This window comes from Oncorhynchus nerka, unplaced genomic scaffold (genome assembly GCF_034236695.1).
Source record: "Oncorhynchus nerka isolate Pitt River unplaced genomic scaffold, Oner_Uvic_2.0 unplaced_scaffold_2718, whole genome shotgun sequence".
NCBI lineage: Eukaryota > Metazoa > Chordata > Actinopteri > Salmoniformes > Salmonidae > Oncorhynchus > Oncorhynchus nerka.
The window spans coordinates 18418-33271 of NW_027038581.1; the positions used below are offsets into that span (position 1 = coordinate 18418).

Here is a 14854-nt window from a genome sequence, read left to right on the forward strand (position 1 = left end):
GTTTAACATAATAACATGCATATAACATGTAGTTTAACATAATAACATGCATATAAGATATAGTTTAACATAATAACATGCATAAAATATATAGTTTAACATAATAACATGCATATAACATATAGTTTAACATAATAACATGCATATAACATATGGTTTAACATAATAACATGCATATAAGATGTAGTTTAACACAAGTTGTGAATAGTTAAGTCAGTGTTTTCCAAACTCCAAGGGATGCATGTCTTGTTTTTAAGCCCTAGCACTACACATCTGATTCAAATAATCAACGCATCATTACATTATGATTACTTGAATCAGCTGTGTAGTGCTAGGCCAAAACTATAACATGTATACCCTGGGGTCCCCTGGACCGAGTTTGGAAAACACTGAGTTAAGTCAATATTATGTTTCTTTTCTCGGAATTCAGGAGAATAGTCTTTCCTTCATCATGAATATGTGAGTGAATATTTCGGTTGAAGTTATTTCAGTTATTATGGGTCTGCTCATATGACTGCTAATTTCTCCACAGACAGCGACTGTAAATTTTATTTTGTTAATTTGTGAAAGTGTTGGTGCATCATATTTCACTGCCACAGTAAAAGCCAGTGGCTGATCTAATTTATATTTTATACTCAGTTTATACATGTTTATGCATATATTCATTCATTCTGGAACAGAGATTTATATTATTATAAATCATATATGAATTATATAATATTCTTATGTATTTATTTACAGAATTTCAGACAAACAACACAATATGTGTCAGACTGAATGTCAATCATTCATGTGAGCGTCTGAACTGAGCTAACTGTCAAAGTGGGTGTGTTTAATTGTTTATTTGATCCGCATTAGCTTTTGCAGAAGCAGCAGCTATTGTAGTGGATACAGTAGAATCAGGATAGAAATTTCAATATTGTAGCATAACAATACTATGTCATACAATGTAGCAAACACTTCCTGAGTTTATTAAATGTTGTTATAACGTATCAAATAAAGGACTGCGATATCACGCTAGGCCAGTAGAGAACGACAACGTGCTAGTTTTGAGGTCTCAACATATCGCGAGTCGCGAGATGTGAGAAATCTCAGCTCTATCTTTAACACTCGCGATAATTCCTTTTTCCTTCTCTTTCACTCCCTGTAGCCAACATGGCAGTCGGCAAGAATAAGAGGCTGACCAAAGGTGGCAAAAAGGTGCCAAAAGAAGATGTAAGTAGCGCAATTCATCCATTAAATCATGCAATATACACTATTAGGTTCAGGTTATTGACTTTCAGTTTGAAAATGTGAAGGATGAGGTTGATTTTAACTGGATGTTGTCAGGCCGGTCACTGTTGCTAATCTGCTAGGCTCACTGCGCATTCAGGGTTCATGAGTTTGTGCATAAGCGACACTGAACTGTTACAAAAGAGACTGTCGAAGTCGTAACACAGGCTGCATATCGTGAAGCATTTTATTTAAATGTACCGAAATGCACTCATTGTCTGTAGTCTAGCGACATCGGCTGTCTTAACAAGCTAAGTTACCTCACTAGATCATACATGTACCTATGGTGGCTAGCAAGATGGCAGATCTGGCCATCCATGAACATAACGTGGACAACGTTAGCTAGACGAAGTATTTTCTACGAAATGGTGTGGTCAAACAGGATCAAAGTATTGTAGCCAAGCCAGCCAGGGCTACATGTGCGTTGTGCCAACCCTTCGGTCGTTAACGAGAAAAGGCACATTTATCAGATAAGATCATTTAGCCAGTTAGCTGGGCCTTACATTAGTAACCAGCTAGTTAACGTTATGCTCTTCCAGTCATGTTTTATTGATTAGCCAGGTAGGTGCCTGTTGAATTTCCACTTTTGATTGTACTGGAAGTTGACGTTCATACCATTGCCAGCATTTGACAATAACAAGTTAACGTTAGCCCTTTGGTTGGTTTCTCGTTAACTAGACTGCAACCTTCGTTTCTTTAGCTAGCTACATAGGCCTGTGTCATCAAAACAGATTAACAGAACTGATATTGACCACACTACTTTCTCTATCCCCAGTGTCGACCCTTTCTCCAAGAAGGACTGGTATGATGTCAAGGCACCCGCTATGTTCAACATCCGCAACATTGGCAAGACCTTGGTCTCCAGGACTCAGGGAACCAGTAAGTCTGCTTTTCTAACTGATGCAGATTAATAATGGAGCCACACATGGTTCAGTGGTGATGGCTACCAGTATAAATACTAACATGCAGCAAAATAACTGCAGACAGAGCCACATGGTTCTGTGGAATTATAACACAGTTTGGAAACTAGGGGTTGATTAAAGTGAGGTGACTAAAACGGGAACTCCTGACCGTGTACAGTAACCAGCTAGCTAGGTAGCCCAATTCAACTAGCTTTGGGACAACTTCGAGAGTCTATATTGGTTGGACTCCTAGTTGTGCATCGTTCTGTTAGGTGTCTATGGCTAATAACCATACCACAGTATAGCCGGCTTCGTCAAAAATGTTTCCGGTCAACAAAAGCATATGTATAATCTCTTGGAATTTACCAGACAAAGTGAAATGTCCCTTGCTGTCAAATAAACATCGGTATCCAACTTTTGTCCAAACTGCACCATATTCCTGCCAAGTTAGACAGTGGTCTGCCATTAGACACGCAAGACTTCCTACCACAAAATGTAGCATTTTATTTAATAGCGAGGTACACATTTCACTACGTCTGGTAAGTACAGTTCCTAGTGATTATTATACATGTGCTTTAGTTGACAGGAAGCGTTTGTTTGGCGACGCTGACCCTGGTGGTAAGGTTATTTTTTGTCAAAACACCAGAACAATGCACAACTCAGGGAGTCCCAACTAATAGAGTCCTGAAGTTGTCCCAAAACTACCATTTAATATGGGTTTGTTGGTCATTAATGTCCCTTTTAGTTTTCCCTTTTAAAATTGTTTCAGCTTGTCGGTCTTGTCTTGGATTTGTTCGTACCGTACTTAACACAATGGGAATGCATGATGACAAATTGTTTCGGCCCAATGATTGCAACTGAATACTGGTAAAGAGATCTGCTGATGTTCCCTGCCTTGGCCTCCATTCCCCTCACCGCGTATCACATCAACTAATCTGTTCTACTAGGAATCGCCTCTGATGGTTTGAAGGGACGTGTGTTCGAGGTGAGCCTTGCTGACCTGCAGAACGATGAGGTGGCCTTCCGCAAGTTCAAGCTGATCTCCGAAGACGTGCAGGGCAAGAACTGCCTGACCAACTTCCACGGCATGGACCTGACCCGTGACAAGATGTGCTCCATGGTCAAGAAGTGGCAGGTGAGGAATCCTTCAGGAGGTTGTAGCACACAGCTGTATTTGAGATATTGTAATTTTGATATGCATTTATAATAGAGGTCGGCCGATTTAATTAGGGCCGATTTCAAGTTTTCATAACAATCGGAAATCGGTATATTGGGGTGCCGATTTTTTTTAAATATATTTTATTTTTTATACCTCTATTTAACTAGGCAAGTCAGTTACGAACACATTATCGATAGCCTAGCATAGCATTTTGTCCAGCTAGCAGCGGGTAACTTGGTCACAGAAATCAGAAAAAGCAATCAAATTAAATCGTTTACCTTTGATGAGCTTCGGGATGTTTTCACTCACGAGACTCCCAGTTAGATAGCAAATGTTCCTTTTTTCCCCCAAAATATTATTTTTGTAGGCGAAATAGGTCCGATTGTTCTTCACGTTTGGCTGAGAAATCGCCTGGAAATTGCAGTCACGAAAACGTCGAAAAATATTCCAAATTAGCTCCGTAATATCGACAGAAACATGGCAAACGTTGTTTATAATCAATCCTCAAGGTGTTTTTCAAATATCCGATAATATATCTGCCGGGACAATTAGTTTTTCAGTAGGACCGATTGGGATAATGGCTACCTCTGTATTTTATGCAAGAATCTCTGGGAGCCATCGGGTGACCACTTGCGCAATGTAGCCGCTTACGGGTATTCTTCAACATAAATGCGTAAAACTACGTCACAATGCTGTAGACACCTTCGGGAATACGGAGAAAGCGTAATCTGGTTGATAGCCCATTCACTGCTCAATAGGGACTCATTGGAATGCAGCGCTTTCAAACATGAGGCACTTCCGGATTGGATTTTTCTCAGGCTTTCGTCTGCAACATCAGTTCTGTTATACTCACAGACAATATTTTTACAGTTTTGGAGACTTTAGGGTGTTTTCTATCCTAAGCTGTCCAATTATATGCATATTCTAGCATCTTGTCCTGACAAAATATCCCGTTTACTACGAGAACATAGTTTTTCCAGAAATGAAAATACTGCCCCCTAGTCAATAGGTTAATGACCCTGAGGCTTGTATTTCTGTATGTTGTCGTGTTATAACTAAGTCTATGATTTGATAGAGCAGTCTGAGCGATGGTAGGTAGCAGGCTCGTAAGCATTCATTCAAACAGCACTTTCGTGTTTTTGCCAGCAGCTGTTTATGACTTCCAGCCTATCAACTCCTGAGATTAGGCTGGTGTAACCAATGTGAAATGGCTAGCTAGTTAGCTAATAGTTTCAAACGTCACCGCTCTGAGACTTGAGAAGTTGATCCCCTTGCTCTGCAAGGGCTGTGGCTTTGTGGAGCGATGTGTAACGCTGCTTTGATTGTGGCTGTTGTCGATTTGTTCCTGGGTCGAGCCCGGGTAGGGGTGGAAGCTATACTGTTACACTGGCAATATTTAATTGCCTATAAGAACATCCAATAGTCAACAGTTAATGAAATACATATGGTATAGAGAGAAATAGTCTTATGAATACTACACTGCTCAAAAAATAAAGGGAACACTAAAATAACACATCCTAGAAATGAATGAAATATTCTTATTAAATACTTTTCTTTACATGGTTGAATGTGCTGACAACAAAATCACACAAATTATCAATGGAAATCAAATTTATCAACCCATGGAGGTCTGGATTTGGAGTCACTCAAATTAAAGTGGAAAACCACACTACAGGCTGATCCAACTTTGATGTAATGTCCTTACAACAAGTCAACATGAGGCTCAGTAGTGTGTGTGGCCTCCACGTGCCTGTATGACCTCCCTACAATGCTAAACGTTAGCTTTTTTTATATGGCACATATTGCACTTTTACTTCTCCAACTCTTTGTTTTTGCATTATGTAAACCAAATTGAACATGTTTATTTATTTGAGGCTAAATGAATTTTTATTGTGTTATATTAAGTTCAAATAAGTGTTAATTCAGTATTGTTTTAAGTGTCATTATTATGAATAAAAATCGTCTGATTTTTGGTCCTCCGATAATCTGTATTGGCGTTGAAAAATCATAACCGCCTAACCTCTACTATGAATTAACCTCTGCCTTGTAATGTTATTGATAACGTGTTGGGCCCAATGTACCCAAAACTATTAATTAACCTTCATCCTGTCTCCCCACCAGACCATGATTGAGGCCCATGTGGACGTGGGAAGACCACCGACGGCTACCTCCTGCGTCTGTTCTGCGTTAGCTTCACCAAGAAGCGCACCAACCAGATCAGGAAGACGTCAGACGCCCAGCACCAGCAGGTCATTCAGATCAGGAAGAAGATGATGGAGATCATGACCCGTGAGGTCCAGACCAACGACCTGAAGGAAGTCGTCAACAAGCTGTAAGGATGTTCGCCGTCCTGTTGCTGGTCCAATAGAATGTTCTGCACTCTGAGAAGATGTGGTCCATGAAATGCAACATGGAGTGCATGTATATTAAGACTGTTAGATGAAGCAAATATTTATTTCAACATTGTTGCACGTGTCGAACACTTTTTCTGCATCTGAAATTGTGTACATTTAAGTTTTGATGTCTGAGTAAGTTGAATGGCATTCAATGTGGGCAGACAGTTATTTAACCAGATCTCTCAGCCGGTCATTTTCAGTAGCCACGCCAGGTTTCCTCTTACTGATTTACTTTTCCCTTTGTCCTTTAGGATCCCTGACTCGTTGGCAAGGACATTGAGAAGGCCTGCCAGTCCATCTACCCCCTCCACGACGTCTACGTCAGGAAGGTTAAGATGCTGAAGAAGCCCAAGTTTGAGTGTAAGTCACCCTGAACCTCAAACCTATCCTGCCCCTTGAGGCGTTGCAGTCTGACTGAAAGTGTCACGCCTGTGTCATAAGGGGCGGAGAGTGAAAGGGCTATGTCTACGCCAAGGACCCAGAACGGTGGGTACTTGGAGTGATCATGGCTCCGACAGATGGCACAATACTAGACAGTTGATGGTGTGAAAGAAGGCCTATTCAGGGATCTTTGTCAACTTACTGTGCATTAAAGAACCTCAAAAACAACCTTAACCTAAAATAACCAGGGTTATTGAATGTCATCTTAATCATGACCATCGTAAGGTCCCCTTCCCAGCATCTGGCAGCATTTCTGATATTCCAGCAAGATGACTCAACACTTGTTTCTGTACGACATGATTGTATCTTAACATATGTCTATGGTTGCAATTACAAGCAGCCCAATTAATTATTGGCAAAAAGATCAGATTTGGATTGTGTAAACAGCCTAGCATACTAAATTATCCCTAAGTGACTTATCCAATGTAGCTTTCTCTAATAGCCTGTTGAGTTGTACTCTGGTGTTGTGCTTATGTTATTCTTGTCTCCTTCCAGTGGGCAAACTGATGGAGCTCCACGGTGAGGTGGTGGCAGCAGTACAGCCAAGCCCTCTGGGGATGACACTGGGGCTAAGGTGGATAGGGCCCGTGACTACGAGCCCCCCCATCCAAGAGACCGTCTAAACACCTGACAGATTTAATAAAAATGTAAATGATACTCAACTGTTGGCGTCTTCTGTTAATGGGATGGTTGTTTTTTTAGTAAGGTATTTTGTATAGAGCTATTATTTTTCAGTCATAAATCAAGCATTTGTTTTCTATCTGGGGAAAAAAAAAGCTCTATACAAAAATAAACTGTGTTGGACATGATGCCAAATTCTAAAACTGAGGCAGTTTATGGTTTAGAAATTAAAATCTCTGGTGGACATTCCTGCAGTCAGCATGCCAATTGCACACTCTCTTAACTTGAGACATCTGGCATTGTTGGAACTGCACATTTTAAAGTGGCCTTTGTCCACAGCACACCTGTGTAATGATCATGCTGCTTGAATGGGGTCTTGGCAAAGAAATGCCCACTAACAGGGATGGAAACATTTTTGGGATCTTATTTCAGCTCATGGGACCAACACTTTGGTTATAAATGCTACCTGTAATGTTGCCATGGCACTCATGCTCAAATTACATAATATAGGTCAAATATAAAGCCTTCTCACTATTTGTGGTTTGTTACTGTAAAAAGCAAGCCAACTTCTCTTAATTAATTGGGCCATTCCTATGTGGTGCCTTTAATGTCTTCAGGAAAAATCTTGTTGTAAAATGTGGATCCCACAAGGCCACAGTATCCTTTACCTTAAATTCCCTTTCAAGATATGTTTAACACCTTTTCAGTGGATGTTTGCTATGTCCCCGGGTGCTATCAACTGAGAAATAAGCCATACATTATTTTAAACAATCTGATTTGTCCCTGATCACTTTCCAACCCGTTTGTTGTAATTCTCCATTTAAGAAAACACCTTCCTACAATGCCACATTCAGGAAGTGTCCATTTATTTGGTGGGAAAACAATGGTGCAAAGCTAAATAAAATTTCTACCCACCCTGTTTGGATAATTACCTAAATGTTCATGTTTTGAGAGAAGTTAATCCTATTCACCAATACGCTACCGCAATCTTGCTCACTCAGGTCTATGGCTAATTTACGATCCACATTTCCACCCTGTGAGGATTAGCACACCTAAAAAAAAAATCACTGTTTAAGCTTAACCAATGTTTTCTTAATGTCAAACCTTGACACACTTTCCTCAAAGTTATGAATGACCCTGTTGAGGAGAATTGTCATGAACCAGCTGAGCATTTGAGCACAATTAGCCACCAGAAAAGGCTTTTAGGGGGGCTACATACATGCAGTATTGTAAGAACCACAATTCATAGTTTGAGGAAATATTGTACTACAACAGCTCTATTTAATGTGCAATGGTGTGGTCAACATGTTAAATACTGCATATCTGGATTAGAACAAAGCTGTTAGGGTTGTGGCAGGAACTTCATATGAATGCATGTTACAGCCAGCCATTCTCAATGCATACGTCATACAAAGTTATTTCATTATTTGGATAGTCTGTAGTCCATCTGTAGATGCTCAGTAACATTTCAACTAGCCCTTACCGTAACCTTCGATGGCAGTTGCTTATGGCAGATAGTCCATCTGTATGTGGTCATACTATCCAAATAAAGTGATCCTTTCACATTTATAAATACTATTAAAAAACACCCAATAGCTTTCTGTGGGAGATTGACCGGATAATGTAGTTTTAAGCTTCAAAGTAGAGTACTGCAGTCCAGTGGCAAACGGCACTTTGGAATAGTCATCTTTCAGGTTCTCATATTTCCATAGTTCAAAAGATATTACAAGTGATGAAACCACGGACACAAGTAGTTCCCCAGTGTCTTTGTTAATGGTAGATTACTCATGCCAGCACTTGTATATAATTTTTAGGCACCAATGCTCGCTTCCCCCTCAACTCTCCCAGGAACCACTCATCGTCAATGGACTCCACATTGGATGATATCCCCCCGCCTATAGCAAGAGAGAAGGAAAGTTATACTGGGCCTAGTACCTGTAGTGTGTGTATGTATATACACTGCTCAAAAAAATCAAGGGAACACTTAAACAACACAATGTAACTCCAAGTCAATCAAACTGTCCACTTAGGAAGCAACACTGATTGACAATAAATTTCACATGCTGTTGTGCAAATGGAATAGACAACAGGTGGAAATTCTAGGCAATTAGCAAGACACCCCCAATAAAGGAGTGGTTCTGCAGGTGGTGACCACTTCTCAGTTCCTATCTTCCTGGCTGATGTTTTGGTCACTTTAGAATGCACAAGCGGTGCTTTCACTCTAGTGGTAGCATGAGACGGAGTCTTGCAGGCTTGCTGTGTCTGTCAGCGTAGTGTCCAGAGCATGGAGCGCTACCAGGAGACAGGCCAGTACATCAGGAGATGTGGAGGAATAGTCGTAGGCCGTAGAGGAGGGCAACAACCCAGCAGCAGAACCGCTACCTCTCGCCTTTGTGCAAGGAGGAGCACTGCCAGAGCCCTGCAAAATGACCTCCAGCAGGCCACAAATGTGCATGTGTCTGCTCAAGCGGTCAGAAACAGACTCCATGAGGGTGTGGTATGAGGGCCCCGGCGTCCACAGGTGGGGATTGTTCTTACAGCCCAACACCGTGCAGGACGTTTGGCATTTGCCAGAGAACACCAAGATTAGCAGAGGTCGCCACTGGGCGCCCTGTGCTCTTCACACTGAACACATGTGACAGACGTGACAGTCTGGAGACGCCGTGGAGAAACGTTCTGCTGCCTGCAACATCCTCCAGCATGACCGGTTTGGCGGTGGGTCAGTCATGGTGTGGGGTGGCATTTCTTTGGGGCCGCACAGCCCTCCATGTGCTGCTTCATAGGTAGCCTGACTGCCATTAGGTACCGAGATGAATCCTCAGACCCCTTGTGAGACCATATGCTGGTGTGGTTGGCCCTGGGTTCCTCTAATGCAAGACAATGCTAGACCTCATGTGGCTGGAGTCGTCAGCAGTTCCTGCAAGAGGAAGGCATTGATGCTATGGACACAGCCCGCCCGTTCCCAGACCTGAATCCAATTGAGCACATCTGGGACATCATGTCTCGCTCCATCCACCAACGCCACGTTGCACCACAGACTGTCCGGGGTTGGTGGATGCTTTAGTCCAGGTCTGGGAGGGAGATCCCTCAGGAGACCATCCGCCACCTCATCAGGAGCATGCCCAGGCGTTGTAGGGAGGTCATACAGGCACGTAAGGCCACACACACTACTGAGCCCCACCATTTTGACTTGTTTAAGGACATTACATCAGAGTTGGATCAGCCTGTGAGTGGCTGGTTTTTCCACTTTAATTTTAGTGTGACTCCAAATCGAACCTCCATGGGTTGATAAATTTGATTTCCATTGATAATTTGTGTGATTTGTTGTAGCACATTCAACTATGTAAGAAAGTATTTGGCAGAACATTTAGTAATTCAGATCTAGGATGTGTCATCTTAGTGATCCCTTTATTTTTGAGCAGTGTATATACACACACACGACTGTTGATTGTAATAAACAGAATGTTAACTCTTTTGTGGTAATTAACTTTATTGAATGTTGACAGAAATACCTTCAGTGAGAGCTCCTCTTCATTCAGCTGTGAAGTCGAACAGCGCTTTCCCTCTGCTTCCCTTCTCCATTAGTCACACTCTGCTGTCTGCCAACACTGGAGAGTTGCCTGGACAGAGACAAGGAATCATCAGTACCTTAAATGTCCAATGTTGCCCCTATGAGTAGTCAGGAATATCTGTCAGGCGGCTGGTGGGGAGGAGCTTTGAGGATGGGCTCATTTGAAAGATTAATGGAGCAGTATCAAACATACAGAAACCATATGTTTGATTCCGTTCCATTAATTCCATTCAGCCATTACAATGAGCCCATCTTCATATAGCTCCTCCCACCTGCCTCTGGTATATAGGCTATTTATTCAAACTGGGTTTTACGTTGAATGTATCAGTAGTTGTTTTTGTCGTATGTCAATCACCCCGGCAAAGTTATTTGAATTAAATAAAAAAATAAAAACTCCTAGATTTATATATCAAGCAGATAAAATCACCTCCTACCATAAGATGGCGCCATAAGATGCCTATTACACAGGCTGGTCTCTACGAAGGCTGTGGGAAAGAATCCTTCTCTACCCGTTAAGCCTTCCAGAGCACCACTCGGCGTCTACATGCTGTGTGACAGGATACGGTCTCCCTGTTGAAGGACAGTTCCTCTTCTGCCTGGCCTACAAGTCATACAGAGCCACGGCCCACCCACTCTGACGAGAACCAGACTATTGTGAGGGATATACAATCATTAATCATTGGATATACACACAGACGTCATTAGGCTACCCCAGACTACAGCTAAGGCCAAACACCAGACACTGACACCGCGTACACCTGTATCGTGACATTAGTTTTATTACATGTAAAGACTGGTAGCATTGCACCACATGAACCATACCTGTATGGGTTTGGCAGCCTCTTGGGTCTTGGTTGAAGAAACCATGCCTGAGAAATGCAAGTAGCGATATTCAGATAGAAAGCATATTGTGTTGACAGTTGCTGAACATAAAACTGAATGGGGAATGAGTGTGTGGGCGTACACTAGTACACTGCTAGAACAGTGAGAAGTATATGCAGCATACAGAGTGAGCTGTAGCGTATTAATAACAAGGTCTTGAGTACAGGGGCTTACACACAGAGCTCCTGACTTAAACTATAAACATGTTGCACAGATTCCATACACATTCCGCAGAGGGAAATATCAGCCTACACATTACGAGAGAGATGGAGGCTGTTCACTGTAGACTAGTTCTGAAACCTTTTGTACTGGTGGACAAACCGCAGTAGGGGTACAGGATACGTGACGATACAGCTAAAATCCCTGTGCCAAGAATAAATATTTCACTGTGTTTGTGGCCTGGCCACCTTTGACTTTACACTATGACCTCAGATACAGCATGCCGGAACGACATGAACTTCCGTGGGAAAATTCCTATGTCTCCAATTCTCTGATTATGTTTACAATGTCAAGATAGGGACACACATCTCAAGCAGAGGTTCCTTAATGATTTAAAGGCCCCGTCTGTGATATGTCATTTAATATACAGTATATTCCATTTCAAGCTAAGAAGTGGGCCTTGAATTAAAAGTCCTACCAGGTAGTGCCATCTTGGTGGGGAATGATTGCTGTGGTTGTGGCAGAGGAGGAAGATCTTCTATGATATCCACAAAGTTGATGGGGAAGATTCCAGTGTGGGCCCCTATCTGTCCCCTCGCCCACTCCTCTTCCATGTACTCCTTTAGCTGAATCACGTCTCCCTCAGAAAAGGTTAGCTCGTCACTCTGCTCACCCTCGAAGTCGAACCGCGCCACACACCTTGGTCCACTGACTGTTGCAGGGGGGGGCCTTGCCTTCTTTGTGTTGGTCAGTGTTGATGCATTTGACTGAATAGAGAAAAAAATCATAATCAAAACACATTGAAAGCATTAAATAGCTGGACTCATTTGTATACATCCTATACAGTGGGGGGGGGGGGGGGGGGGAGTATTTAGTCAGCCACCAATTGTGCAAGTTCTCCCACTTAAAAAGATGAGAGGCCTATAATTTTCATTATAGGTACACTTCAACTATGACAGACAAAATGAGGGGGAAAAAATCCAGAAAATTACATTGTAGGATTTTTAATGAATTTATTTGCAAATTATGGTGGAAAATAAGTATTTGGTAACCTACATACAAGCAAGATTACTGGCTCTCACAGACCTGTAACTTCTTCTTTAAGAGGCTCCTCTGTCCTCCACTCATTACCTGTATTAATGGCACCTGTTTGAACTTGTTGTCAGTATAAAAGACACCTGTCCACAACCTCACAACAGTCACACTCCAAACTCCACTACGGACAAGACCAAAGAGCTGTCAAAGGACACCAGAAACAAAATTGTAGACCTGCACCAGGCTGGGAAGACTGCAATAGGTAAGCAGCTTGGTTTGAAGAAATCAACTGTGGGAGCAATTATTAGGAAATGGAAGACATACAAGACCACTGATAATCTCCCTCGATCTGGGGCTCCACGCAAGATCTCACCCCGTGGGGTCAAAATGATCACAAGAACGGTGAGCAAAAATCCCAGAACCACACGGGGGGACCTAGTGAATGACCTGCAGAGAGCTGGGACCAAAGTAACAAAGCCTACCATCAGTAACATACTACGCCGCCAGGGACTCAAATCCTGCAGTGCCAGACGTGTCCCCCTGCTTAAGCCAGTACATGTCCAGGCCCGTCTGAAGTTTGCTAGAGAGCATTTGGATGATCCAGAAGAAGACTGGGAGAATGACATATGGTCAGATGAAACCAAAATATAACTTTTTGGTAAAAACTCAACTCGTCGTGTTTGGAGGACAAAGAATGCTGAGTTGCAAAGAACACATCCAACATCTAAAGAACACAATACCTACTGTGAAGCATGGGGGTGGAAACATCATGCTTTGCGGCTGTTTTTCTGCAAAGGGACCAGGACGACTGATCCGTGTAAAGGAAATAATGAATGGGGCCATGTATCGTGAGATTTTGAGTGAAAACCTCCTTCCATCAGCAAGGGCATTGAAGATGAAACGTGGCTGGGTCTTTCAGCATGACAATGATCCCAAACACACCGCCCGGGCAATGAAGGAGTGGTTTCGTAAGAAGCATTTCAAGGTCCTGGAGTGGCCTAGCCAGTCTCCAGATCTCAACCCCATAGAAAATCTTTGGAGGGAGTTGAAAGTCCGTGTTGCCCAGCAACAGCCCCAAAACATCACTGCTCTAGAGGAGATCTGCATGGAGGAATGGGCCAAAATACCAGCAACAGTGTGTGAAAACCTTGTGAAGACTTACAGAAAACGTTTGATCTCTGTCATTGCCAACAAAGGGTATATAACAAAGTATTGAGATAAACTTTTGTTATTGACCAAATACTTATTTTCCACCATAATTTGCAAATAAATAAATTAAAAATCCTACAATGTGATTTTCTGGATTTTTTTAGTTGAAGTTGAAGTGTACCTATGATGAAAATCACAGGCCTTTCATCTTTTTAAGTGGGAGAACTTGCACAATTGGTGGCTGACTAAATACTTTTTTGCCCCACTGTAGATCACTTTATGGACTGGTTTCTCACACAAAAGACTTTGAATAGAGACTTTATTGAACAGTTTTTCGTCCAGGAGTAGGCTTAATCTGAATCTTGGAAACCAGCCCTATCTCTATAGCTGAAACATTGACTGAAGTCTTACCATAACTTTGACATAGCTGACAGGGAAGAAGCCAGAGGAGCCTCTACAGGAGCCGCGGTACCACTCACTGTCCACCTGCTCCACATTGGTCACCACATCCCCCTCCCTCAGACCCAGCTCCCCTGGACCCTCTGGATAGGATACAACACATGTCATTCAAATCCAACTGCTGACACCAACTGACAACACAAACTCTAGCATGAACTCTACTTTGTGGATATCAATTGCTGAGGGAAAAACAGTGTGCCAGAGTAGGTACTGTTCTGTACCTGGGGTGAAGTCATGGAGGACGTGCACCTGCAGACCACTGCTGCCTCTACGAGACCCAACTGTGCTGACACCCTGTAAGAAGAGAAAACACATCCAGGTATATGTGAAATTTACAGAAACACTTACAAAAGAGGGATTTAGAGACCAAACTAAACTAAAAAAAATACTCCACGTTCACAAGGAAAGTTCCTATGTGGCTACAAAGAAATAAAAACCAATTGGTGTAGATATACTAAACATTGGCTACCTCCTATTTAGTTTGACTAGCCTAACAAAATAGGGGGTGGCCAAACAAAATAGGGGGTGGCCAAACAAAATAGGGGGTGGCCAAACAAAATAGGGGGTGGCCAAACAAAATAGGGGGTAGCCAAACAAAATAGGGGGTAGCCAAACAAAATAGGGGGTAGCCAAACAAAATAGGGGGTAGCCAAACAAAATAGGGGGTAGCCAAACAAAATAGGGGGTAGCCAAACAAAATAGGGGGTAGCCAAACGAAATAAGAGGTAGCCAAATGAAATAGGGGGTAGCCAAACAAAATAAGGGGTAGCCAAACAAAATAAGGGGTAGCCAAACAAAATAAGGGGTA

At 42.3% G+C, this 14854-nt stretch overlaps 1 protein-coding gene, 2 non-coding genes and 1 pseudogene across 3 annotated transcripts; 3 read left to right on the plus strand and 1 right to left on the minus strand.

Annotated features, from left to right (window-relative positions):
* Nucleotides 1-1155: 1155 nt before the first annotated feature.
* Nucleotides 1156-6793, plus strand: LOC135567025 (small ribosomal subunit protein eS1-like; annotated as a pseudogene).
* LOC115146799 (small nucleolar RNA SNORD73) lies at nucleotides 2993-3062 on the plus strand. The gene has a single exon (XR_003866224.1). It is a non-coding gene; the product is annotated as a small nucleolar RNA SNORD73 (small nucleolar RNA).
* LOC115146796 (small nucleolar RNA SNORA17) lies at nucleotides 6117-6248 on the plus strand. The gene has a single exon (XR_003866221.1). It is a non-coding gene; the product is annotated as a small nucleolar RNA SNORA17 (small nucleolar RNA).
* A 2219-nt stretch (nucleotides 6794-9012) lies between the features above and the next one.
* On the minus strand, nucleotides 9013-14376 carry LOC135567026 (SH3 domain-containing protein 19-like). The gene is made up of 5 exons (XM_065014547.1): nucleotides 14268-14376; nucleotides 13999-14129; nucleotides 11882-12170; nucleotides 11147-11231; nucleotides 9013-9409 (listed from the first exon to the last, which is right to left on the minus strand). The coding sequence occupies exons 1-5, from the start codon at nucleotides 14359-14361 to the stop codon at nucleotides 9013-9015; spliced, it is 996 nt and encodes a 331-aa protein (XP_064870619.1). The 5' UTR covers nucleotides 14362-14376.
* Nucleotides 14377-14854: the final 478 nt, after the last annotated feature.

What these genes read in the sequence shown, in the direction of transcription:
- LOC135567026 (XM_065014547.1), bottom strand. Translation starts at nt 14,361, where the DNA reads ATGTGTTTTCTCTTCTTACAGGGTGTCAGCACAGTTGGGTCTCGTAGA. An exon ending in CCTCCATGACTTCACCCCAG is followed by an intron (nt 14,130 to 14,267) that starts GTACAGAACAGT and finishes TATCCTATCCAG; the next exon opens with AGGGTCCAGGGGAGCTGGGT. An exon ending in CACCAAGATGGCACTACCTG is followed by an intron (nt 11,232 to 11,881) that starts GTAGGACTTTTA and finishes TGCATTTCTCAG; the next exon opens with GCATGGTTTCTTCAACCAAG.